The sequence below is a fragment of the Empidonax traillii genome, unplaced genomic scaffold (genome assembly GCF_003031625.1).
Source record: "Empidonax traillii isolate 1590-97213 ecotype Southwest subspecies unplaced genomic scaffold, ASM303162v1 scaffold255:size705445, whole genome shotgun sequence".
NCBI classification, from domain to species: Eukaryota; Metazoa; Chordata; class Aves; order Passeriformes; family Tyrannidae; genus Empidonax; species Empidonax traillii.
The window spans coordinates 534552-561589 of NW_020955448.1; the positions used below are offsets into that span (position 1 = coordinate 534552).

The 27038-nt window shown below is 46.6% G+C and overlaps 3 protein-coding genes across 4 annotated transcripts in view; all 3 read left to right on the forward strand.

Moving 5' to 3' along the window:
* MOB1B (MOB kinase activator 1B) overlaps positions 1-8995 on the forward strand; it is a 22594-nt gene extending 13599 nt beyond the window's left edge. Inside the window, exons 2-6 of the mRNA XM_027889194.1 lie at positions 1866-2032; positions 4892-4985; positions 6297-6430; positions 7933-8096; positions 8388-8995. Coding sequence (XP_027744995.1) covers positions 1866-2032; positions 4892-4985; positions 6297-6430; positions 7933-8096; positions 8388-8465 — 637 coding nt within the window. The 3' untranslated portion in view covers positions 8466-8995. The remainder of the gene's footprint in view (positions 1-1865; positions 2033-4891; positions 4986-6296; positions 6431-7932; positions 8097-8387) is intronic.
* A 4298-nt stretch (positions 8996-13293) lies between these two features.
* Positions 13294-18919, forward strand: DCK (deoxycytidine kinase). The gene is made up of 7 exons (XM_027889201.1): positions 13294-13390; positions 14159-14277; positions 14876-15069; positions 15547-15694; positions 16613-16728; positions 16985-17084; positions 18708-18919. Exons 1-7 carry the CDS (start codon positions 13321-13323, stop codon positions 18732-18734), a joined length of 774 nt encoding a protein of 257 aa, XP_027745002.1. The 5' UTR covers positions 13294-13320; the 3' UTR covers positions 18735-18919.
* A 4620-nt stretch (positions 18920-23539) lies between these two features.
* The window catches only part of SLC4A4 (solute carrier family 4 member 4), a 135390-nt gene continuing 131891 nt past the window's right edge, over positions 23540-27038 (forward strand). The window contains exon 1 of one of the 2 annotated variants that reach the window (XM_027889204.1): positions 23540-23674. The gene's annotated coding sequence lies outside the window, so the exon portion shown is untranslated. Of the gene's footprint in view, positions 23675-26590; positions 26670-27038 lie in introns of those variants that run through there. The other variant, XM_027889205.1, reaches the window with a different exon arrangement.

The window sequence follows — 27038 nt, forward strand, 5'->3', positions numbered from 1 at the left end:
TAAGCAGGACTCCTGAAACTTTTCCTTTCTTCTGGAAACATCCATCGTCTTTCCAGCCTAAGGCAGTACAGCCTGCGGAATCCACATCACGAAACCCGCTCCCCTGTCAGCAGATGACTGGATAAAATTACAGCTTTGGGGGAAATTTGGCGTTCTTGCCTTTTACAAGGGAGCTGTGACGTCCGCGTGGGGCCGAGCGGCGCGTGGGCTTCTGCCGGTGGGAAGGGCTTGTTGTGGCTTCCGAGCCCGGCTCCAGCTCCGTGAGTCAACTGCCTCAAACACGCTTCCTGATTTAGTGCTGGGTCGGGCTGCATCTGCCACTGCCAGAGCTGCACTTCCCTGTAAAAATAGAAGGGCATAATTTGCTAGAAGCGTCGGATGTGGGAGTGAAGGGAGCACAGCGTCCTTGGAATCGCAGGAATTTGTCGAGAAGCTGGGTCTTCCTGAAAGGCTAGGAATGGGCTGTGACAAACAGTGGGGTGGATGCAGTGTCTTCCCCGTTTCTTAGCCTTTTTGTGCCTGAGGAAGATGGGGTCTTTGGTGGAGAAGACTTTCTAAATCTGTCACGTGAAACAGATTGGCATAACGGGAGAAAAGAATTATTATTTATTTGATTAAATAAATTAAATAGGAGAGCTTCTGAATGAATAAGGTGATTGAAGTAATGTTTGCAGCGATGTCTATAACCAGGCTTTCCTAGAAAAACCTTGTCCTATAAAGGTTTTACCTTAGAGCAGCTGTCTCTGAACTGTCTCAAAGAGTTTGTGACCGTGCATGCAGTTAGCTGGCTTCCCATATGGTGAACTGCATAAACGCATGGAATTCTGATAATTTATTGCCAAAATTGCAGCTATTTCCATAGCACGCGACAACCAGCAGACTGCATTTATCCTAATTACTTTTCCTTTTGGATGCCTGCCTGCCTTCCACATGAGACCGTTTCCCACTGTCTTAGGGTGCCTGTGCAGGACTTGGGACCGGGGGGAATTCCTACCCTACTACTTATTTAGGGAATTTCCTTGTGCCTTATTCCCAGTCCCTCGTCCCTTCAGCGGCCTCACCTTCTCTGTTAAAATCCTAATGCTTTCTTGGTTTAGTTATTTTGTAACCTCCCTCCAGGTTGTCTTATAGCTTGTGCTGGGTTCCTTCTGCTTACACTGCCGAGTGGGGAAAGATAGTGATCCCAGTCTCTCCTGCGCTCCAGTTGCTGTGAACATCGCCTTGCCGTGCCCCAAAGCCATCGTCACATGTTTTATGTTGTATTTTTACCCCCCTGTGTTGGCAGTTTAAACACTTGGTGAGCTGGGGAGAACCCTTACAGCCCCTTGGAGAGATGGCGAAAAATTGCCCGAGTCTTTTATGTAAAGAAAGGAGATCCGGGTAATATTTGTAGTGAAAATTGCGCTGTCTGGGTTTCACGTCTTTCCACTTGGAATTCAGAGCTCAGTTTGCCTTGTCTGACAGAAATCTTTTCTCAGCTCTTACAAGAAAACATTCACAAATATTGGCTCATCTGACAGTTCTCTGCAAATATTTAATTTTGCACGTCATGTTTCTGCCATGTTAAGGGTTCACATGCCATCCAGGCTCACTGCCGTCATTTAAAATTCAGATGTCTAAACTTTTCTTCTGAGCCAGTCCATGTTTCTCAAACAAAATCATAGGTAAGAAAATGGTTTAAAGCAAGTCAAAATACCTGGTACTTTTGCATCCCAGTTTTTGTTAAGTGCCCTGTTTCAACGTGAAAATACGTGAGTGGGGAGAGTATTTAATGTCAGTCTTGTCCTTGTGTGGGCCTCGCCTGCTCGTTTCTTTTTCACTTCCCATTCCAAAAGGCCTCCAAACATCTCCCCTCTCTTTTGCAGTGGTAGTCGCTCTTCCAAAACCTTCAAACCAAAGAAGAACATTCCAGAGGGGTCTCACCAGTACGAGCTGCTAAAACATGCCGAGGCCACGCTGGGAAGCGGCAATCTCCGGATGGCTGTGATGCTTCCAGAGGGGGAAGACTTAAATGAATGGGTTGCAGTGAACAGTGAGTCGCTGACCTTTTTTTCGTGAGGGGGGTGTTGGATGTGGGCTGACACTTGTGGGAGGACAGCTGTGTTCCTTTTCCTGTGCTTAGGCAAGGGGAGGCTCAGGGAGGGACTTGCTCACTCTCTCCAACTCCCCGACAGGAGGAGGGAGCCGGGGAGGGGTGTCAGGCTCTGCTCCCAGGGAACAAGGGACGGGACAAGAGGGGACAGCCTCAAGGCTGAGGTTGGACATTGGGAAGAATTTCTTCACGGAAAGGGTTGTCAAGCATTGGAAAGGGCTGCCCAGGGAGGTGGTGGAGTCCCCATCCCTGTCCAGGGAACGACTGGATGTTGGTCTGGTTGACAGGGAGGTGATTGGTCACAGGTTGGACTCGGTGATCGTGCAGGTCTTTTCCAGCCTAAGTGATTCTGTGATTCTAATGGGCTTTGCAGTTTTCATCAAGTTACTTCCTTTTGTTTCTACCAAGTTTTGAGCCTTTGGTCTACCAAAGTCTGATGTCATTATTTTAACTTCCTCTAAAGCTGTTTGTCCAAGCTCTCTGCTTTCATGCCAAACAATTATGCCCAAATTAATGTTTTGTTTAATTTATTTGTCTTTAATTAATACTTGACTGTGTTTCCTCCTCCTTCCTCTCCCTGCTGCATGAGTTTATCCCTCTGCTCCTCAAGAATGGATTATCCCACACCCTGTCACGATCTGTAGCCTGTGCACTTTCGGCTGCCACAGGCCCTGTCTGGGTGTTCCCTCACCTTTTGTCTCTCAGGCTTGGTGTGCTCCCATGTAGGTGAGGGATTGATTGTGCACTGCAGTAGAAATCGTGCTCGAGATAAATGTCCTCTGATTGTTTCTGTGGTTCTGGCCTATTTCTCCTTGCTCTTGACACATTTGGGAAGTGAAACTCTCCTACTGACTTGAACCTTCCTGTTCTTGATTAGCCACGCAGTGCCCTAGTGCTCCACTTGCCACTCCTTCCAGGGCACGCTGGAATCGCTGACACCACCCTTTTTAAGAGTTTATTCACACTGCATTGCAAAACTGTCTAGAGAAGAAGCCAGCCCGCTTTTATGAGTAAGCGTTGCTTAAAGATGCTTCGTGCGTTGCTGGCATCCTTCCCTTTCGGTGCTTCCTTCGTCCCGTGTCTCTGCTTTCCCGTGTGGCAGCAGTTTTTCCCTTCCCAGGTGACTTAGCTGCTGAATTAGCACAAGTGAAATTATAGCTGCATAATTAAAGAGCGAACTGATGACCTGCTCCTTTCCTCGGCAGCGTCCCTCCACCACAGCGAGCCCCAGAGCGTGGTAGCTGTGAGCCCCCTCTGCCCACTGGGATACCTCAGAAGGAAGTGAAATGTGTGGCTTGGTGTCACTGGTCGTACCCGGCACAACCCTGGCAGCACAAAAACAAACGCGCTCTGCTCTTCCCCTCCTCGCTCAGCCCTCAGCCTGGCGGATGTATTAGGGAAAAGAGTTGATGTGTGTGTGTGGATTTTGAGACTTCCAAGTGTGGGATTTGCCACAGTCACGTCGTTTTGCCGGAGCCTGTGTGGGTTTTCTGGACATGCCTGCCTCGAAGCAAACGCTGGGCTGTGGTTTCTGCTGGGAACAGGGAATGGAAACTTAATTAACAGTTCTTGTGTGCACTTAGGAAGCAAGGGCTCGTGTCCTGCTTCTGCTGAGCAGTAGCTGTGACTTCCTGCCGTGATGTTTTTGTAATCTTTCGTGTTGATTCTCTGAAAGATACCTGGAGATAAAGTGGATTTTATAAACTGGTTGCAGTGGCCACAGTTCCTCCGAACAGAACCTGCTCTTGGTTATTGTAGAACCTTCCTTTCAAAGAGCTTGGAGGAATAAAGCACCAATTTAAAGTAGTAAGAACAATGGGGATATTTAGATGTGCCAACTTCGGGGTGTTTTATTTCAGTAATTCAGCTGCAGACCACAAAAAAAAAAAAAAAAAACAAAACCCAAAAAAGGTTTTGGCTAAGGGAAATGCTTTTCCAAACATGTAACAAAACTTAAAAAAAATAGCACTCCAGGACAAAACTCCCGAGGCTACTTTGTAATGAGGAAACATTGTGGACTAAATATTGATTTGTGGTGATTAGTTGATATTCTAAGGACAGCAGTTGTTTGGTGCTGCAGCTGTTCCTGTGCCATGATTTCTGTGTACAACTCCCATGCATGTAACTAAAAGAGAGTGGAGTTAGATGGGATATTGGGAAGAAATCCTTCCCTGTGAGGGTGGGGAGGCCCTGGCACAGGTTGTCCAGAGAAGCTGTGGCTGCCCCATCCCTGGCAGTGTCCAAGGCCAGGCTGGACGGGGCTTGGAGCAACTTGGGATAGTGGGAGGTGTCCCTGGCCATGGCAGGGGGTTAGAATGAGGTGATCCTTAAGATCCCTTCCCATCCAGACCAGTCTAGGATTCTGTGAAATGTTCCTGGAAAAGGTGGGCATTTGGAATACAAAGCCTGAGGGAAGCCTAATGAGTCACCTACTGAGGAACTGCTCTCTCTGACTGGAAAGTTTACACTGAACATCTTTGTTTTATTCCACACTTGCCAGTAGAGTTTGGGATTCTGATAAAACACACCCAAGTTTCAGAAAAGGAAGTTACTCTGCTTTCTCTTTCCTTTTTCTCCTTCCAACTGAAGATTTCGCTGCAGTGAACAATTAAATAGTTGTTGGAAACTGTTCCAGAAAGTTGGTGGTTGGGTTCTGCATCTCTTTTATAACGGATCTTAAGCAAGCAATAACAATGAAGTTTTTTTCCACAATAAATATTCCAGGGCCTCTGCTTCACGGTCTGGGCTGTAGGAATCTTGTGTTGCAGAGTGTTGATGGGTGGCTTTGATGCTTTTCAGCTGTCGACTTCTTCAACCAGATCAATATGCTTTATGGAACCATCACGGACTTCTGCACGGAGGAGAGCTGCCCTGTGATGTCTGCTGGCCCAAAGTAAGAGCGTTTTGGCTTCCCAAAATCTTTCCTGTAGGTACTGTGCAAATATGAGATGTCTGGGTAAGAATCCCCCCACCCTGTGCCTCGGTTAAGTTTCGCCTCTTGGATTCCTGCCTATGCTTTTGTACAGACATCCAGTGTTTGTGCTTTTTTCTGCTCTCCAGATGCTTAGTGTCTTCCAGGGAGCAAAATACCTGCATTTCTGAGTGAGTGGGGAGAGAGGGCTCTGCTTCCTTTTGAATTACTGTGAAATCCTAAATAAACAGTAAAGAAAAGCAAACCTCTCCTCCACTTCCAGAAGGAGATATTTTCTAGTGAGGAAAATGGGCCGTGATTGGGTTTTCTCTTTACAGATGGCCAGTAACTTGTGTATTTAGTGTAAGAAAATTCCTTCCTCTGAAAAATGCAGGATTACCCCATGGTGCTGGGGGCGGGGGGTGGTGAGGAGGGAAGGTTCTCCTTGCTGGATGATATTTGGACGAGATTTTCAGCATGGAATTCTCTTTGTTGTCTTACTCTGTCTCCAGTCTGATCCTGGAACCTCAGGATTGTCCTGCAGTAATACCACTTCAGTCTTGGTATTAGGGCAGTACCGAGTGGTGAAGGATGCTGATTTTTCATAAATCCAGACACATGGCCCATTTGGCACGCCCGGGATTTTTGCACGTGTTCTGAGATACAAAACCAAAATGCTTTCAGGCCCTCTGATTTGTTGCTGTTGGAAAACTTGGGATCGTTTTATCCCGTCGCGAGCAACACCTTCGCAATCCCTCATCCAGTTTGTTTATGGTGAAAATGTTCTCCCAGTTGGTGTTCTGACAAAACTGAATTTGTTAAACAAAACGAGAAGGCAGATTTATCAGATGCTGTTAAGCTTTGCATAAAACCATGTGTGTGATTTTTAAAATAGAAACACTTGAAAGCTGGTGTTGTCAGGCTCCCCATGTTATTGTGTTTGGGTGTTTTTGAGCTGCTGTGTTTTCAAGATTATCCACTTTCTCCCGCGTCTGGACTGGTGTCAGTGGCGTTCCCCAAGCCAGGCAGAACATCTGTTCCATTCTGAATTCCATGAGGGCATGTTTCTCTCTGGTTATGTACCTAGTCTAGAAGCTTTCTTAATCGTGGGATCAGAATCCCAGACTGGTCTGGGTTGGAAGGGACCTTAAAGTCCATCTTGTTCCAACCCCCTGCCCTGGGCAATGACACCTTCCATTAGACCAGGGGAGGGTGTGGGAGCAAGGGGAGCAGCCTCCCAGGCCTTGTCAGGAATGATTCCCTGGTGCTAAGCAATGTCTTGTCCCACCCCAGGTACGAGTACCACTGGGCAGATGGGACCAACATCAAGAAACCCATCAAGTGCTCCGCGCCAAAGTACATCGATTACCTGATGACCTGGGTCCAGGATCAGCTGGATGACGAAACGCTATTTCCTTCCAAAATAGGTAGAGTAAACAACTAGAGCTGAGCAGTGGGTTTGGATCGCAGTTGTACAGGAGTGGTCAAGTCTCAGGGCAGGAAAAGGTCTGACGCGTAGGGCGGGTTTAAAACGTTACATTATCTGTTTAAACACACTTATCTCTCGAGATAAAATGGATGGGGCAGTGCATGAACTCTGATCCCTCTATCAATACTCCTAATAAACGTCTCTCACCGTTCTGAATGCAGGAAGTACTGCTTCTACTTAATAACTGACTCCAGTCAGATATGATGGGCTTTTTTTCCAGTTTGAACAGCTCCTTCAGAAATAGAGTATCTCAAACCCTTAAAACCAGTCATTGGTACAAACTGGCAGCTTTTTGACACAGGAAAGATGTTTGGCCTTCATGAGGACTTTCTGGGCCTTACCTCTAGAGAAGCTGAATTCCATCTCTGATCTTAATGATTTTTTTTTTTTTTTTAAGTGAAGATGAAAAGTAGATGTTTTAAAAGGTTTCTTTTCTTTTGGAAAAATAGGAGGAAAATAGTGACCAACCCCCAAATTCGGAAACAACAACAAGGGAGATCTCTTAATTGCTTTAATTTTGTGAATAGTTTCTGAAGCTTTTGGCATGTTTTCGTTAAGCTTCTTCAGAGAAACAGGGCTGCCTTCAGAAAGAGAGAGAGACTTAAAGGCCACAAACTAACCAGCTAAATATGAACTTCCCGTGTGCTGCAGCAGCCAGAGGAGGAAATGAGATGGACATGTGAACAGGGCAGGCTTAAGCAGGAGTATGAAAACATTATTGCTGGGTTCTGAAAGCATTGGTGAGGTCCTGCTTGGTCTTACAGCATCCAGAGCTTGGGCCTCACACAGGACCTCAGCCCTTGGAAAGGCAGCAAAAGACCTGAGCTGACTGGGGAAACTGGTAGGTGAGGAGAAGCTAGACAGGTTTAGTCTTTTTTAGATGGTTGATGCATATCTTTTTTTAGCCTGGGGATGCGTCAACGAAAGAGATTATCACTCCCGGTAGCCAGTTGCCATTTCTGAACCCATTTTAATAAAACCTGTGCAGTGACAAAGGTCTGCTGGTGAAACTGATTTTACCTGTCCTGGGTGGTTTTCTCTGGAGTGACTGAAAGGAGCGTGTCCCAGAATACAGAAGCAGGCAGATCAGAAAGCAGTAGCCTGTGGCCAAGGGTTTGGGAAGAGCAGGATGGAGACGGGAGTCTTTTTGCTGGGCACGAGGCAAGTGGAAGAGAGCCTATTTCTGATTCCACTTTAGCCAAGAGAAGTGTAACATCCCGTGGCTGATGCCAAAAGTGGTTTCAGTTACCTACTCCCAGGTACCTGGTGGAGCTTGTCCTTGTGCCTCGGCCCAAGCCCACTGTGATTTAGGGGCGGAATTGCCGAGCGAAACCGAACAGCCCTTGTTGGGCAAGAGCGGGTTGGGTTATCCTGGCTTTCCAGAGTACACAGGCACGGCCTGGGCGTTGAAAAATAAGCCATGTGTTTCCTCATTTCCAGGCGTCCCGTTCCCAAAGAACTTCATGTCAGTGGCCAAGACAATTCTAAAGCGTCTCTTCAGAGTCTACGCTCACATCTATCACCAGCACTTTGATCCCGTGATCCAGCTGCAGGAGGAGGCACACCTTAACACTTCTTTCAAGCACTTTATATTTTTTGTTCAGGTAAGGAGATTGCAAACTGTGCTCTCGCCTCAAAGCTGCGTTACTCCCTTTCCCTTGTGGGGAAAAAAAAGAGCATTTTCCTACATTTCCTTCCCTTAAACGGGGGGAAGCCCTTCAGGCCGTGGAATGCTGCTGATTGGTGAGCGGCACATGGGCAGGACAGGCTGTAGTGGCTAAGCCTGGACTCAGAGAGCCTGCTGCCAAATAAATGCTGGCTGAGTAAGGCTTCTCACCGGAGCTGCACGTGCCAAACTGTGTGTGTGTATGTCTTTCTCCTCATCCTCGTTGCAGGAATTCAACCTTATTGATAGAAGAGAACTTGCACCACTTCAAGAACTGATTGAAAAACTCACCTCGAAGGACAGATAAAAGGAAGAGGACTTCTTGAAGTCACTTGTTTCTTTAAGCAAGCGTGTGGTATTTGGTTTTTTTTTTGTTCATTTGGGTTTTTTTTAAGAAACGAAAACAAAACCAACCCCCTGTGCTGTTACCAGTGACAGCCGAGATCTACTTTCTGTGCTTTTACTAGGGGAAAATCTTTTCTCTGTTAGTGACACGTGGTAAATAGCTTTTTTTTTTTATTATTATTTTATTTTATTGTTACTCATTGTGGAATTTCTAGCAGGTGCTGAGTGTTTGTAAAGGAAACGTGCTTGGTTGGGGGATTGACTCTGCTGGTGGATGGGTTCTTGTGTTGTGTCAGTGGTAGCCCATTCTCATCAAGTCCCTAAAAGACTTGCTTACATTCTCTAAGTGCCTTGGCAGACTCACTTCTGAGGTGCAAAGCACATACAATACTGAACATTGCTGGAAACAGAAAATATGTACTAACACCCAGACACTTACTGATACTTGTTCTAGAAAAATATATATATGCTTACACTAAAAAAAAAAAAAAAGCCATAACTTGCTGAATCAGTGATCTCCAGCTTTTAATACAAATACTTGTCTTATTTTTTTAGAGATGAATATAGAAATTTTTCAAAACTAGGTAAGTTCTTACAAAGAGAAGTGAAGTTCCAGTCGCTGCAGCAAAACGGCCAAGGCGGCATCAAAAATCACACAGACCTCATGCTGAGCAAGTGCTTCCACGTCTGTTGCCATGGAACTCCTCATGGTTGCTTTTATTTTTTTTTTTTTTTTTTTTTAGCAGGGAAGCACCAGTTGGGTCGCTCAGCTTTGTTAAGTTCCCGAGCAGTTGCCAAAGGAGCATTTAGTTTGCACAAGCACACTTAGGGAAAAAGATCCGTCAGAAAAAATTGCACTGGGGTAATAGTAAGGAAAACCTGGATGGAAAAATGGCTAGTGGAAAGGTGTTTTTAAGCTAGGAGTACAAAGCTCCGTGGAAGAGCTCCAGTGGCCAGTGTTTGCTGTGGTGGGAAATCTGTCTCTGAGGGAAGATCAGTTCGTGGACCACTTTGGAGTTACGTTAGCGTGAAATCCCTGGTGAGGTATTTCAGAAGAAAAATGTATAGAAGTGAGGCTTTGCTTGGAGATACCGGTGCAGTAATTCACATTTTTGGCATGCTCCTGCCCTGGGAGGGTTTTGTTCTTGTTGTTGTCGCAGTTTTTTGCTTTTGAATAGCCACTTATACAAACCCAGAGGCATCTGCTGCAGTTCAGCCAATCAGAATTGGAATGTACTAAGTAAAAAAAAAAAAAAAAAGAATCTTCGGTGGATAGTGTATTTTTTGTATTTAATATCTGGCAGTAGAGAGACTTTGAGTAGTTTCTAGGCACGTAATAAAAGCTTGGAGATCATGATTTGCCCGACAGCTGTATGAACACATTGTTTAATTACACAACACTTGAAAATATCACCATTGAAGGTATGCTTGCAGTGGTGGGGATTTAGTATCCCCGTGCTGTTTCTATTTGCAGCTTTTCATTGGTTTGGTGTTTTTTTTTTTTTGCTTGTAAAAGCTGTGGGACCAGAAGTTGAGGTGTGTTTACACTCTCGAAGTCAGGGCACATGGAAATGCCACACAAAATGGAATCTGGATCAGGTGAATGTGTTTATAAAATAGTGCATTTATGGGGGGGAGGGGAAAGGGGAGGACAACCCCTTATCTCCCAAACAAACCCCAGAGAAACAAACCCCAGCGGACTCTGAGGGGCACAAACTTCCAGCTTGGTAGTCCCTGGGAGCAGGAGGTGCCGGTGGGGTCAAACCAGGCTGTGCTGCCAGCCCTGCCTCGGGGCCTTCCAGTCCGACAGGGTCAGAAATCCCGTGGTTTGGGGTGGTTTGCAGCTCTGCTGGACCTGGCGAGGGATTCGGGTGGTGCCTTGGGGAGGGGGCACCTGCCTCGAGCTGGGAAGGGGCGGACAGCGGAGTCCTTGGAGCTCAGCCACCCCGGCAGTGCTGACAGTGCTCAGGTGATGATGGATCCGGGATGCTTTGTCCGAGTCTTTCAAGTCAGGGATACGAGGTAACCACGCCAAGAGGAAACAAACCCGCTGCGTTGTGCTGGTGCGGGGAGCTGAGGGGCAGAGAACAGGTTCCAAGGCCTGTCTGCGAGGATCCAGTTTCTTTTCCTGCTTACTATGCAATGTAGAGCTTTGAACTTCTGCTTTTCCTTGGAGATACTGAGGAGCGCTGTCCTTACTCAGTCCTTAGGACCTGACCCCTGTCCCCGTGTCCCTGGCCCTCAGTTAACAGGTAAGGACACCTATTTGCTGCTATGGACTCGACTCACCTTTCAGATTGTTCCTTTCTGTTTCCTGCCCCCGCCCCCTTTCTCCCGGATCACCAGACACGGTTTTACTACCAACGCCTCCTTTTGGGATAGTTGTTTTTTCCTTCCTGCCCTCTCCCCCCATGCCTACCTGCCAGAGTGCAGTTACTGTACATATCCCCCCTTTTAGTTGGATTATTTAAGAAGCTGCAGCACAAAAAGAGATTCCTTGCTTGTTTTTTTTTTTTTTTTCCCACTAAAATATTCCTTTTTATGCCGAGTCTCGTTTCCTTCACTGCTGATAGCAGTCGTCTCTTTTCCAACCTGCACTCCTAAAACCACTGGCAGTTTCATGGATGCCTGTTGTCTTTCCCTGGATATCTTTTCTTTTAACGTGAGACTAACATTGGTGATTTCAGTGTTAAACCCTCTGATTTCCCTGCTTTTCTTACAGTTTCCCCTTGCCAGGTTCAGTTTGCAGCCTATAGGAAAAAATCCAATTAAGTTCGTTGGGTTTATATTTTTGTTTGTTTTGTTTTGTTGTTGGAAGAACCAATTCCCTAAATTGTTCATAGAGTAATGTATTTTTAGGGGAGATTAATTTTTTATAGCCACTAAACTATACTCATTATTTTTGTACGTTTGCAACTTGGGACATTTTTCCGAGCCGTGTCGCGGAGGGAACACTTATTTTCATGGCTGTTTGACTACTTGGGAATGCTGTGGTTGTGTTGTGTAGAGGCACGTCACCTCGATGTGCAATGGAAGAGAGAGAAGGATGCAATAAAAATGAATGAGGTTTCAATAAAAAGCCATTTCTGAAAGCAAAGGAAAAAAAAAAATAGTATATTCCGAAAGCGACACTCACCTTTCCTCCTTTAGAATCCTCAAATATATGGGAGAAAATACAGTGTAAAGTAAAAATGCGAGGAGAGAACCCTTACTGTGAGCTAACTGTGCCAATACTGCTTCAGTTTGTAGCCACTGATGGAGACTTTAGTTTTAAAGGAAAACAGCTTTTGATTAAAAAAAAAAAAAAAAAAAAAAAAAAAAAAAAGGAGCTGAATGTCTGAAAATCCGCACCGTGTTTATTTGAGAGTTGTAAATAATGTATACAGATGGTTGTATGTGATGGGACAAAATATTTAAATCCTAGGGTTTTGTTTTTTTTTTCTTTTTTCAATAAGAAACCGAAGGCTGTTTATAAGAGAAAATAAATAGCTATGTTTGACCATGACTGTCTTTATTTCCTTCTTGGACTTGTTTCTAAAGGATCTCCTGCTCACAAATAGATTTATTTTTTTTTTCCCCCCTGTATATTGTGAACATCTGCCCGTGACACACCCGAGGATGTCACCAGGTAACCGACGTCACACGCGGTGCAGACTCTGCCCTTGGCCCTGCCCAGCAGCACAGGTGCCTTGTTTTTGGTTTCCTTTTGGCTCTTTCTCCTCCAAGCCTCCCGTGACCCCAGCACCTGCAGGGTTCCAGATTTCCCGCCTCCCATCCACACTCGCTTCTGTCCCGTGGTAAGTCCCCTGTCACGGGTGGTTTGTGGAAAGGTGGTGGAAACGTGTGGATTTGGCCACAGTTTTTCAGCACAGATCTTGGGTCAAGGCTGCCTTGCTGCCACTTCCCAATCCATAGATCTGAGGGGTTTGCCTTCTTTAACTGGATCCTCCGAGAATCAGAGGGGTCCTGTAGTGGGAGGGTATTTTGGGAAACGTGTGGGTTTGGTGGCTGTTTGGGGGGTTTTAGGGGTTTTGTAGAATCTTAGAATTCCAGAATTGTTTGGGTAGGAAGGGACCTTAAAGATCATCCAGTTCCAGCTCCCTGCCATGGACGAGGACAACTCCCACTATCCCATGGTGTTCACATCCCCATCCAGCCTGGCCTTGGACACTTGCAGGGATGGGGCAGCCACAGCTTCTCTTGGCAGCCTGTGCCAGGGCCTCCCCACCCTCACAGGGAAGAATTTCTCCCTAAAGTAGAGAATCCCTTTCTAAAGTAAAGAATTCCTCCCTAAACTCAAGAACTCCTTCCTAAACGGAAGAATTTCTACCTAGTTGTTTTCAGCAGTAACCCTCTCAATTCAAGTGCCGGTGCTGTCCCTTTAAAAAAAGCCAGCCACTTCTAAGGTATTCCTGGAGGATTTTTAACACAGGCGGTGGCCCGGCTTTGAGGAAGGAAGGGGGGGATCCTTTTCCTCCCTTCCCTGTTCCCTTTTCCCTGTGAGTCGGGACGAAGGGGGCCGCTGAGAACGGGAGCAGCTCGTGACAGGAGCCATCGACGCGCTCCGCGTGCCGCTGCTCTTGCCTGGCTGGCTGGGTGAGTGGGAGGGGCCGGGCGGGCGGGCGGGCGGGCGAGAGGGCGGGGTCGGCCGCGGCGCGCGCGTGCGTGCGTGCGGCGTCACGGGCGGGCCCGCCACCGCCGCCGCCGCGCGCCAAATTCAAAGGCGGGCGCGGGCCGGTCTCGCGCCCCCCCTCGCGCCCCCTCAGGCGGGTCTCGCGCCCTCCCCTCAGGTGCCCTCGCGCCCCGCCCGGGCCGCCATGGCCGCCCCGCCCAAGCGCGGGCGGCGCGACAGCCGCGTCAAGAAGGTCGCCGTGGAGGGCAACATCGGTGAGTCGGGGCCCGCACCGCCTTCGCGGGGAGCGGGGGCACTTTCGGGGGGGCGGGAGGTAAGGGGAAGAGGTGGCTCTCGCGGCGCTCGGTGGAGGGGGGGTGGTGGTGGTTCGGATGTGGTTGGCACAGCTCCGCGGACCCCGCGCTCGCCTCTCCCTCAGCCCTCTCTTTTCTGCCGGGGCTTTTCCCGCCCTGGCGGAGTGGGGCAGCGGGGATGGGTCCACAGGGGTTTCCTGGCCGTTTCCCATCAAAAAAAACACCGCTTTTAGTCAGGTCAGGAGGCATAAACAAGCCAATTCATAAAGTCGGAGATTTTACCGCGACACCGTACGAAACTGACGCGATTCGCGATTTGTTTTTTTTTTTTATCGTTTGTAACTCATTCACCTATTCGGCGTTGACATTTTTTTTTTTTTTACCCGCGCTTTTCCCGCTTGTGGCGTTAAATTCCCAGAGTCACAGAATCTCCCGAGCTGGAAGGGTCCCACAAGGCTCACACCATGTCCTGGCCCTGGGCGGGGCACTCCCAAAATCCCACCAGATGCCTGAGGGCATTGTCCAAACCCGTGTAGATGCAGATAGAGAACAACCCTGTTGCTCCATTAATTGATGATCTGTGGAACACGATGGGCTCTGCTTCAAGTCCAAAGTTCTTGGGTGCGGGAGATTGATTCGTGGGGATGGAAAATGGAGTTGTGCAGTGGTTAAATAACACCACTGTGGGTGGTTTCTCACTGACAGTCTTCCTGAATGCTTTTCCTACAGCTGCAGGGAAATCCACCTTTGTGAATATTCTGAAACAAGCCAGCGAGGAGTGGGAAGTGGTTCCCGAGCCCATAGCTAGGTGGTGCAATGTCCAGCAAAACCCTGGAGATGATTGTGAGGTAAAAGAGAAAAAAAAAAAAAACAGTCAAGCGTTCCTCTAATTTCAGAAGACCTGTATATCCAATCAACAATCAGGTGTTTTTGTGATAGCAGTGCTTCTGCTGATTCCTTTCACAATGTTTGAGTTCCTCTTTTCTGGTTTGTTTGGTGTATTATGGAATAAATGTTGTTCAGCATCAGGATGTAAGTTCTAAAAGGGGTAAAAGCCTTTTTCCTGTATCAAAGCAAGGGATGGGAAAAAATGAGGTAAAGTTACTTGTAACAATTGTGAACTATCCAGGTGAGTGCAGAGGGTTGTTCCTGGTGTTGGAAGGCGTCCTCTGAAATGTCTAGGAAATAATGAACCCCTGCTAAATGGTTTATAGTGGTGTTTTTTCCCCCAGCTACCTGTAATTCCATTAGCAAATCCAGCTGCTGCCTGATGGCCACAGTCTGCTGTGCAAGTAGCTTTAGAGGGGCTTTCTTTTGATTTGGCAAAAATACACTGTGTTTTGGTAAAATCAGTGTAAACTTAACGGGGATGCGTTGCTCCTGACTTCTCCTCAGCTGCGTTTTCTCAGACAGTTCATTTTCTGGTTATTTCCCCTCTGAATGCAGGAGCTGACCACGTCCCAGCAGAGTGGTGGGAACGTGCTGCGGATGATGTACGAGAAGCCGGATAGGTGGGCTTTCACCTTCCAGACGTACGCGTGCCTCAGCAGGATCCGGGCTCAGCTCAGCGCCCTCGAGGGCAAACTCCAGGACATGGAGAATCCTGTGGTCTTCTTCGAGCGGTCTGTCTACAGCGACAGGTGCGCGGGGCCCAAGTCCTCGGGGGGAAGATCACAATTCTCCCGAGTAAAATCACAGGGTAGTTGGGGTGGAAATCTGTCCAGGCGGGTTTGGAATGTCTCCAGAGAGGGAGACAGAATCACAGAAACAATTAGGTTGGAAAAGACCTCCGAGGTTATCAAGTCCAAGGGATTTGATAACTGAATCGCATCCCATAGTCCTTAGGAGTTCCCTGTGTTCTAAGATGCTGACAATAAAGGATGCAGTGTGCAAACCTGTTGTTTCACGGGTTATTCCTGGACACCCGAGCTGCTAATGTTCCTGGTGTCTGTGGACACAGTTACAGGAGGAGGATACCAGCTGTTTAATTCCACTCCAAGTGTACATCAGAAATGCTACAGATTTACTACTCAGCTTTTTGTCTAGTTACTTCAGGCAAACCCAGGATTCCCGTGTCCGAGCCGGTCTGTGTTTCCATCGCTGTTTTGTGTCCACAGGTACATCTTTGCAGCTAATTTATATGAGTCTGATTGCATGAACGAGACCGAGTGGACTATTTACCAAGACTGGCATGACTGGATGAATAAGCAGTTTGGTTCAAGGCTGGCGCTGGATGGGATCATTTATCTCAGAGCCACTCCTGAGGTGAGGGACACAAATGTGTGACTGCACAGAGAACGAGAGTCCGTGTTCTGTGCCTTGCCCCTCAGGGTTAGAGTCCAGCTCAGGCTGCAGTGTTCCCCTGACCACTGTAATACTTGAGCTGTGACTGAGACAGTCTGGAATTAAAAAAAAGCTCTTTCAAGCGCAGCCTGTGCATTTGAAAGTGAACTGTGATGATAATGATTCTCTGATTAATAAAAAAGGACACATGACAGCAGCAAACCAGGAAATACCACTGGAACAAACCAAGCAACCCCGGGAAAGTACAAAAGAACCCTAGGAGTAGCTATTATACAGGGAAAAGACAACAATTTATAGTAATGTCACAGCTGGTTTGGGGGGTGGGCTATGAAGCCCCTACACCTGGGGCACTGGAGCTAAGCCAGGTGGCAGCACCTGCCGTGTGTGAGGCTTTATGACCGTGCTTTGATCTTTGGGCATCTGGAGTTTGTCTAAAAGGAGAGAACGGCATCATGAATATCTGTCTTGAGTATGAAACCCTGCACGAACAGGAGAAAACGTGAGTTTAGAAGAGCTCTAATTAACCTGCAGATCACATCCGTATTCCCTTGCTTCCAGTTTCATTATGGTTATAAACGCTCCGCAATTTAACACACTGGAGTGACTCTTGAGGGCTTTTTTGTTTTTCTGTTTAAGAAAAGAACACGTATTTAAATTACAAAGTACAATACTTAAACAGTTTTGGCTTCTTTTTGATGCTTTGGATGTGCTCAGGATGGGAACAAACGATTTACTGCACTGGAAAACAGTTCCTTTGAGTCAGGAATATATGGTGAGAATTTGGAAATGCCTGTCTGTAATGTCAAATGGATACTTACTTCTGTGCTCTTGGCATGCAATACACCAATGAATTTATTTTTATTATTTTTTTGCCTTTAGAAATGCTTGAATAGGATTTTCATGCGAGGAAGAGATGAGGAGCAAGAAATCCCCATTGAGTATCTGGAGAAGCTTCACTACAAACATGAAAGTTGGCTCCAGCATAGGACACTGCGGTAGGGTTTGTTGAATGGTTTCTTAAGGATGGATTCACCTGTGTAAGAGTGTTCCATAATGCTTTTCCCACCAGTGAAACTCCAGCTTTTCTTACGATATGTAAAGCTAAACTCCAGGATATTTTCTATAATATTTCTGTCAATGCTAATATATCCCAGGAGCCATGCTGTAAATTCAGAACTCCTGGCTGGGACTTGGATGCTGTCTGCTTTATTTTCAGCTACTAATATTTGCTTTGTTCCTCTCCCAATGCAGAACAGATTTCGACTATCTACAGGAAATTCCAGTTTTGACCCTAGATGTTAATGAAGATTTCAGAGGCAAAAAGGACAGATACAAACACATGATCGAAAAGGTAACATTTCACAAATGGTTGAGGTTGCTCTAAAATTACACTTCACTCTCCAATCCTCCTTCTAAAATATTAGAGTTACAGTTACATGCAGGTAAGGAACAGTCTTGTTCCTTGCTGCAAAGCTTATTTTAAAATCCAGGCCAAACCTTCAGTTTAACTGCTCAGGTGTTTGGTATTTGAATCCCTGTGGGATTCTAGCGAGGACAACCTACCTTTTGTCTGAGCAGTTGCAATGACTTACAGACCTCGGCAGTGGGACACGCACGTTCTTCCGCTCTGTGGAAATAAACTGTTACCTCACAAGCAAAGCAGCTTTGTCCTTTGATCTCTCTTGATCCACCCAGAAGTGGAACTGTTCACCTGATTAAAACCAGTCTGCCTGGTGGGACTTGTTAATCGATGGAATGATGGGACATGGCAGATGTGGGGGGGCGCATGTTTCCCACCTGCACATGATGAAATAAGGCTCGGGAGACTAAATACAGACTTTGGAGGAGTTTATTCTGGTGTAGCTGTCGGGTTATCTGGGAATAGCCTAAGCCCTGTGTGGGCCCTTTTTTTGGCATTTCCGAAGTGGAGCCCCAGAGCCGCTGCACTTGATGAGCTGTGCTTTGGGCTTTGGTGTGTGCTGATGTCCCACAGAAACCCTGAAACTCTGCCTGGTGTGTAAATCCAGACAAGGGTCTCCAAGTGGGATTGCTGGTGCCATCCTATAAAGTGGAGGGTGGCTTTCTGGTGATTCCTTTCAAGTTGCAGTCTTGGCAACTTGGGAAAACAGTTATGTTTTCCCTTCTCTACAGGAAGGGATTTGACCTCTTTTTTTTCCCACCTGTCCATGAGCCCTGACCTGGGAAGGGAAGGGGTCACAGTTGGAGAGTGTGGTCCAAGATCTGTTTCCATTTCTCATCAAGAATTTGGACAAAACATTTACAGATGGGCTCTGCGTAGGAGAGCCTCTGCTCAAAAAGTAACACTACTCTCTAGTAACTGGTCGATTCCTTTCCATGGAGCAGCCTGGCTGGAGTGGGCAGACAGGAGAATGCCCCCAGTTGAGGCTGTATCACAGCCTACTTGCTAGGATGCTCCTGACACTTCAAGGCAGCAGTTGTGAGCCTGGTATTGATCTGCAGTTGCAGGTTTTTTTTCAAGCAATGTGGTTTCAGTAGGTATTGCTCTATTATTTCTTTGCCAGCCTCATTCCAGGGAACATCCTGATTGGATGCCCTGAGTTGTTCACGGCATTAAATCCCTACGGTGTCCCGGCAGCGGACGTGACTCGGTGGGTTCCAAATGACAGCTCTTTTGAGGCGGTCATTATCCTCCCTGTGTTCGGGTTACACCTGCCTTTAAAGTAACTCCTTTGTGACTGAGGGCTGCAGTTCAGCACCACAGGAGGAGTGAGCATCATTCCAGTGTGTCTCTCCCTGCACCTGCTAAATTACAGGTACCATGTCTGGGAATGTTTTTGATGGACAGGTAATGGCATGGCCAAGCCAGAGATCCTTTTCCCCTGTTTCTTTAGGTTGTAGTAAAGCATAAAGCAGCGGAGAGGTAAACAGAGTTGCAGTCTATTTCTGTTGATAAACACTTAGTGTGATTGACAATATTTGTTTCTTTTTGCAGGTCAGAGAATTTTTGAGCACATTATAATCCTCTTTGAAGTGCAGACAGAGTCAAACCATTCCAAACATCTGTGCGATCAAAGTCTCGAGTGCAGCTTCTGCTTTTATAGGAGGCCTCTGGAGAGGCAGGACTCAATCCTGGTGATTTGACTGTGAGGAACAAATAAACTTTGTGAACAGGGAAATTACTAAATAAATCAGCACATCTGTTCAGTATTGTGTTAGGTGCCACGCACAGATTCTGAAGAGACAAGGATTCTGAGCATTCCCAAATGTTGCACCACTTTTTGATCAGACCGATGAGTTCTAGAGTATTTTATAGATTTTTTTTTTTTAAACTGATTTTTTATCCAGTTGCTATTTAATTGTTGAGAAGGCAGTGGATTTTTAGATCTCTACAGTGGCTTTTAAAGGCATTGATTTTTAATGGATGAGGACCATTTTTTGCTGCCAAGGGAATTTTAATGTAACCTGGAGTTTTATATTTTAAGGTACAAAAAAATGTCATCTGATGATTTTGGTAGATGAAATTCTTCACAGAATGCATGAATTGAATGCAAATACAGCTGAAATTCTCTAGCTGTCAAATGAGATTTTATATTTGTTTTCAATGTGCACTGCAAACTAGGATTTTCAGAGGCTTTCTGTTCTCTAGCATGTTTGTTTGTTGGGTTTTGTTACCCTTTTTTTGAAGCTTTTAATGAAGCAGAGCTGTTTTTGTTGTTGGTAAATCCTCTTCTCCTGGAGAGGAATACGTTTGCTTGCCGGGTACCCTAATAGGAAGAAGAACATTTTCCAAATGGCCTCCATCTGTGAACGATGTGCTTAGAAACCATCCCATGATCGCATTTGGGATGTCAGAGGTGGCTTCCTGCCTTTGTTCCAGCTGCTCCATGAGTTCCCTGGGCCTTCTGGGTGCTTACATCAGATCCTTCACTATTTGAAGTAGGCCGTCACGTCTCAACTGCTGCGGGTCAGAAGGGGACACCTGTGTGGGAGTGGCCGCTGCTCCGTGTTGTGTTGACTGAGCCTCTTGTTCCCGGTGCAGAAAATACAGACTTGTCAGGGTGCACATCTCAGGTGCTGGGTTTTGTTGTTCTGCTTTAAACGATTCTGAGTGCACAGTTGGCTTTTGAAGGCAAAGCTGTATTGCGAAGCATTTTATTGTCTGCCTTGGCGCCGCTGTTACCTGCTCGTCGGAGATGGGATTTCTTCCTTCGTGGCTGGAACTGTGCTGGCATTCTCAAACCATTGGCTGAAAAATAAAAGTGGTTGGAAAGACTGTTTCAGTGCCTAATAGTGTTGGGTCTCTGGTCTTATGAAAGAAGTAATATTGTGGATCACTGGTATATAATACTGGTACAATGGATGAGTTGAAGGTTGTGGATTCTCGGTGAATTTGGTGTAAAAAGTTAACCGAAGATTTCTGAGGAACTGTGACTGGCTTCAAATGTTTTTTCATGTGTGGGAAATGAACTTTTGGGATAGAGACACAGAATTACATAAAATGCATCATACGTGTAACAGTGCTCAGTACAATGTGTTGTATAATATTTGCGTTGTAGTGGAAAGTAGAAGGAGTCTGGCAGAAAATCCTGTGTGGGACTTGAAGGTTGCCCAGTGAAAGGAAAGATTTTAAGATCTTTGCTCCAGAAAGGAAGTGAGGTGGAATGGATGAAGATTCAGTTCAGATTTACTTGAAACACATAGTAGAAGCTTTTAAAACATTCTTGGCAAGAGTCTGAACAGTAACAACTTATTTTGACTAACAGTGCAATTATTCCTGCAGTTTCAGCTGTCAGAATTGTGGATTTAATTACAGGAATTGGAATGACAGTGCTCGTTGCAAGGAAGTAAACATGTCTGAGTTCTAATAAAGGCTTCTTTTGAAACCCATCACAGAGAGCACACAGAAATTCTGTGGCAGGTTATCTGCAGCCCGTTCCAGAAAGCTTTACAAAATCTCTGCCTGCCAAGTTTGGGTTGGAAGGAGCGAAGTCATGACCAATTATTAGAATGTTTTTAATTGGTGTGCAGAAAAAAAACAATACCAAACCCCAAACACACACCCCACCGGCCCCCCGAGCTTCTGGGGGCTCTGCAAGTGGCTAGGCTGGAGCACACGGAGCTGTATGTAGGACACACGGCACCAGGGATGGCCTGAGACTCGACTTAAACCTCAGCTCCAACAGTACCTCAGCCTTCTGAATCTGTCAGTATTTCCTTGGCTTATTCCCAGGCTACCGCAAACCAGGATTGTTCTGTTGGGTTTTGCCTGTTAGAGATGCGGAAATTTTCTGAACTGGTGTGTGCTGTTTGGGTGAGGATGGTTTTTCAACCTTTGGGACTTGTGTCCCGTTCTCTTCCCTTGGGTGAGAGATGCTCCGATGGAATTGCATAGGAATGTTTGCTTGTTTAATCAAGTGTCATCGCGGTCGGGAAACAAAATTGGGATGTGAGGTTTTTTCAGTTAGGATGCAGATTAGACTGGTTAGTACTGTTTTAATCGTGATGCAAGTACCCGGGTGAGCAGTGGTCTTAATATTGCCTTGTTTTATCCTCAGTCCTTGTGGTTGTTTTCTGTGTAATGCATTTTAAGTTCTCTTCATAGAAACGCTTCTTGGAACAGCAACCAGTTTTGTAGGTAGAACCTAATTTTCTATAATTTTATGCCAGTTACTGATTTGTACTGTTTTCTGTATACATAAGCTGACTTCATAACAATGGGATTGCATATAAAATATGATTAGTATTGAGAGGAACCTGTTCTTTTTCCAGTAATTAGATACTGAGGAATCTCCTTGTGAAGTAAAATGACCAGGAGGAACCCACCGTAAACTGTTAGGCATAGACCAAGGAGGTCTGTATGTACGTGCAATAATTTAGAATATCTTATCAAGAACCAGTGTGCAAGAGCTTGTGCCAAGAGGTTTCGGCATAGCCAGATGTAGGGACTCCCAGGTGATTTTTCCCAGCTCCCGTTTAGACTCTGCGTGACTGTGAGTAAATAAATCACTCTTTGCCTCAGTGTTTTCATCTTTAAAATATTGATACTCCCCATGCCTTCAGGAGGCTGGGAGGATGCGCTGGTTAATATTGATGTGCTCTTTTGTAGGTCTGAAGTGCTCTGTTAAATAATTGAGGGGGAAGGCGGCCCTGGTTTTAGGTTTTTTCTCTGGGATGTTTGGATGCTCCTGACCCAGATTCATGGCCAGTGGAACTTATTTATTTGTTTAAAAGATATTAAAAGCTATCAATGCAACGCTGGCTGTATTGAAGTTAGTTTGCTGAAGGGCGTGGCCACTGGAAACACCATTTGTGAGGAGAGGAAACTTAGAGGTAGTTGGATCTTGAAATAAAGATTGATGGCAAAAGCCGTGCTGCAGTCCCTGTAGCTGTAGAGGCAAAGGGGAGAAATCCCTGCCAGAATCTGCCACAGGAGGTCATCGCATCCCTGGTTCTCACTCGCTGGGCTGGCTGCGAGAGGAGCATTAGGGCTTTAACAGTGAATGGCTGTGGAAAAGGTAAAGAAGGAAGAGGTCACTTCCTCTCTGGGCCAGAGCAAAAACATGAAACTGATGAATAAATGCTCTACTGAATGGGATAAAACTTGCTCTGGGGAGGGAGGGGAATAAAGCAAACCCCGCTGGATTAAGTGAGCAACTAGAAAAGGCCGAGTTAATGGGAGGGGTTTGGTCACCAGAAGGTCTTCCGTGCAGCCACCAGCTGTTTGTGTGCTGTGAGTGAATATTAGCGCATGGATAACACTAATCCCGGGGTGTCTGAGCTGTGGCAGCCTTTAGCTCTGGGCTATCCGGCCCAGACACAGCCCTGGGCAGTTCTACTGCATGAGGCCCTGCACAGTACTGCATGTGCCAAATGGACCTGAACTGGGCATGCTGGTTGAAATCCACTAGGGATCCAGGAGTGTGGATTCCACACCAGGAATAAGCAGCGAAGGGCTTTATTTTCCCTTAGCTTGGTATAATGTAATGCTCAGAGCCCAAACTGGAGGCTGTGGTGTGCAGCTGACTTTTGTTCTTGGGTCTAAGTTTTGGTCTGTGGTATAGGGAACGCGAGAGTAGTGTAAATAAGAACATGGTGCTTGGTAAGTGAAAGTGCAGGCTATATTACCTGTTCACTGGATTTCTGCTGACTGCTCTTCCCAGTGTCCTGGGCAGGCTGGACATTCCATATATGTATCTCCAGGATGTCAAGGTTGTGCAGCTAGCACCACGGATGTTTGCTGGCTCACAGTACTGACTGCCTTGGAAAGAGGCTGTTGGTTCCTGAGAGTTATTTACAAAGATGATGCCACTGCAGCTCTTTCAGAGGACATGTTGTGCTTTCTCCTGTCCTGCATGTTGTGCTTCTCTCTGATTTGCTTCTGAGTTGTTGTGATTTGTCTTTTCGTAACTGCTAAAACCATGATCTTGTACAGGTTATAAGAGACGAGTTAAACCCAGTGCTTAACTTGAATGCAGCTTCCTTGAGGATGTGGCTTCTGCTCTGTTCCACTTGGGTGTCACAGGTGTCCTAGTCTTCTTTTCCAAGCAGTTCTGCTTAGTTAGCCCACCTGATTGCTGGGGCCCTTCTAACTCCTGCTGCTTTCAGCACTGTCCATGGATGTGCGCTGACAGTGTCCCCTTTTTGTCATAATTCCCCCCAGATTTGCCTCCTCTGTTTTGTTAAAACGATGGCTGCTGCTCCCTGCCGAGCCTCCCCTGCAACTGTGGCGTTGTCCTCGCTGTGGCTCGTGGCCTTTACCCCGACCCCTCAGCCCAGCACAGTTGGCCTCAGGTCATTGACTGGCTTGTTGGTCAGTCACCTGTGTGCTGCCCGTACTGCGCCTCGTGAGGAGAACGCCCGCGCTCACAGAAAGAGGGGCCTGACTCCTCGGGTATCATCCCTGAGCTGCAGCGCTGCTGCTCTCCTCAGGGCTCCCTGCAAATGGTCCAGCCGAGTCTGGTAGGTGTTCCAGGTGTGCTGGTCCTTGCCGAAGTTTCTGCGCGCTGTGACACGGGAATACAGCTCAGTTTTGTGGAACTGAGCAGTTTTAGGTCTTGGAGAGTGAACTGAGGTTCCCTGAGGCTGAGGGCTCTCCTTTCCTCGGGTACTCTCCATTGTCAGCGTGCCTCGTGCTGTTGTGTGTGTTAAGTGCTGAGGTGCTGTGGCATGGTACACTCTAGAGATGAATTCTTACCGTGCTTGCCAAATCTCACGGCTGTTATCACCGCTTAAACTTGTGTGATACATACTTGCTGTTCTTTAACTCATGTAAGTAAATGGCTTTTGATGAGATCTGTTAGTGACTTGTAGTTAGCAAGTCTGCTGTGGTGGGGCTGATGGAATTTGTCCGCGCCAGAGCTGAGTCACTAGCTCTTCCCATCTAAAAAGTTCCTTTCCTCCAAAGGTTGCTCACCCATGATACACTCAAAGTGATAATGCATCTTGGTTTTATGTTTTATTGACGGTCTGCACTTGCCCGTTGCTCTCAGATGAGGACACCTCCAGTGTGTGGCTGCACTGTTGGCTTTAAATACCACTGTTAGCATTGCTTCTGGGCTCGCCGGTACAATCCAGCTGGAATCATATCGGCAGGATGTCAGAAAGCTTTGCTGCAAGTGTAGCAATTGTGTTTACTCGTTGTGGAACACAGACTGAAGGTGTCCGGGTCTTTCAAAGCCCTTCCGCAGAACCCTCCTTTTAACCGCTTTCGTCAGGAATTTTCTGTGTCTCTGCATTTGTTGTGCTGCCTTCGAGGGGTTTTTGTTTGTCTGTTCTGCTCTGCTTGGCTCTGGTGCTGGAATATAACCCAGTTCTCCCTCCTCCTCTGTTGTGCCGCTTCCCATGGGCTGAACCTTCGCATTTCATTTCCCTACGCTGGCACATACGTTGGATGGGAACACCTGCACTGTGCTGTCACTTCATCTCCTCAGCTCCAAGCCTGGATATTTAGGCTAAAGTACTGGCTGTTCCCGTCCCCATCCTTGTCTCAGATAGCTGTAGTTGTTTTAGGTCTTGGAAGACATTTCTGTAGGGGGTTAGATCTGTCCTACGACATTTCCTGCTGCCTGGAATAAGATATCCTTGAATGATCTGTGCTTTCACTAGGAAGTACTTAAAGTCTTGAAATTCAATGTAGACACCAGAATTCTCAGCCTCTTACTGTAAGTACTGGTTTTCGCTTCTTCTTCTTGGTTTCAGGATCTTTGGTGATTTTTGTTTGGTTTTGGACAGTGCAACCCCGAAAACCTTTCAGTGATCTCTGATCTGTTACCAGTTGGCAGATCACAGCACTGGTTTGGTCTAAGTTTTTGTTATTGTCATGTTTGTTTCTTTGTTTTTTTTTTTTTTTTTTTTTTTTTTTTTTTTTTTTTTTTTTTTTTTTTTTTTTTTTTTTTTGTAAGGGGACTGTGGGCTGTTTGTAAAAATAGCTTTAATCTGAAATAATCCCCAAACTGTTAGTATTTGGTAGTCCTTGGTTCCAGGGGTGACTGCCGCTGACAGTGCGAGGTCTTGGACAGGCTGCTGTTCCGAGCATGACTCATCCCTAGCACCTGTACTGCTGATAGCAAGGTGTGCCTCGAGGTTTGTTCTGTGCTTTTAACCTTTTAATTGCTGTGGAAGTGGTTGGGGGGGATGGCAGGAGCTAGAGGGAAGTTCTTAGTGGCTGTTTTTTAAAGGGAAGGGGGTTGAGATGGACGTTCAGGGAAATAGATTTCGATATGAGGCAGATGTTGGACAGGGAGATGCTCATATGGTAGAGCTGACTCTCTTCTTACTGGTACGGCTCTTACAGTTTTATTCGTCTGGCAGGATATGAGAGAGAATGAGATGCCTTGGACTCAATCTTTGGCTCATGTTCATTATTGAAGCTTCATTTCCAAAATAGCTCCACAGAAATCAAACCAAGGAACGGAGATCATAGAGATGGAGAGGCTTTGAGACCTTACAGGAAACAGCGCTGCTGTAATCCGGGGGGGAGACCGAGGTATTTGTAGGCTAGCTTTGAAACAGACTGTTGCTAAATGGAATCCATTAGGATCTCCCTGGCACGCACAATCCACCGGCAGCCTTGGGAAATAAGGCTGGAGTGGCCTGCACACAGCAGCTGGGGCTAGAGCGAGGCTGTGCTCTGGCAGGGACACAAACACAAGTTCTGCCTCAGCAGCACCGTGTGCTGGGGACATCCTTGTCAAACGGCAGCATTTCATCAGCGCTTCTGCTCTGCACAGCCATGAGAGAGGAGAATCCCACCCACAGCGTGGGTTCACAGGTGTGATATGCTTTTATGGGGCCGATGTCAGCCTCCTGAGAGCTTTTACTGTTAGCTTTTGCAAAGCCTTTGCCCCCTGGCCTCAGCAATCTGCAGCCTCCAGCCTGGAGTTAAATTGAACTGGAACTATTGCTTTGAATTACAGTGTGCTCCTTATTGAAATGACTGAGCGAGGGGTGGGAATGGGCAACAACCTCAGTAAAGCTGAACACATCATATAACTCACTGAGGGAATGAGGTGAGCAGGGGACTAGAACCAGTAGGTTTATGGACTTTAGAAAGAAATTGATTGATGGAATTTTACCTCCAGGTTTGGAAGTAAATCACTGAAAGGTCTGCTCCGTAGTGAGGGTTTTTTGTTCTTGCTAAAGAAGGATAAAAATTTACCTGCCTTTCTGTAACTGACAACTGTACCAAGAAGTGGCAAGTGTCACCTAAAGGCACGCCTGAAGAGCTATTACAATATATGGAGTTTAGCTGCCATACCTGATGGAAGGGAAGAAGGACAGAGGGGGGGTTAGGAATGTTCTATGCCTCTAACTTGTTACCTTGAGTGGTTGCCAAAGCACTCAGAGAGCAGGTGGGTGCTGAGCTCCTGCCTTGCCAGTGACACGGCCAAACCTCCGTGCTGGCTCCTGCGTGCTCGACTAGTGAGGGAGCGACAGTGGGAGAACAAAGGCAAGGGTAAGTCCCTCAAGGGAGTTTAAGATCCTTGCTCTTCTCTCTCTCTAGAAGGTCTGTGTGTCCTGGGCCACTTCCCAAGGGAGGTGTTTGGTGTTTTGCTCCTCGTAGATGGTGGCTGACGGGGCTTTGCAGTTTTGCTGTGAGCCTACCGTGATGATGAAGTGGGACGCGCTCTGCCTTATCAGTTCCATGTCTGGACCCAGGGCAGTGCTGCCCCTCGAGGGTCATGCAAGTAGGAGAAGCAGTTTCCAGGGGGCTGGTCGTAGGGTCTGGCCTTTACACTCCCATAGAGTCAGTGAATAAGGACTGCTTTGAAGGGGATCTACTGATATTTTTTTCTCTGCCAAATAAACATGTCAATAACTAAAT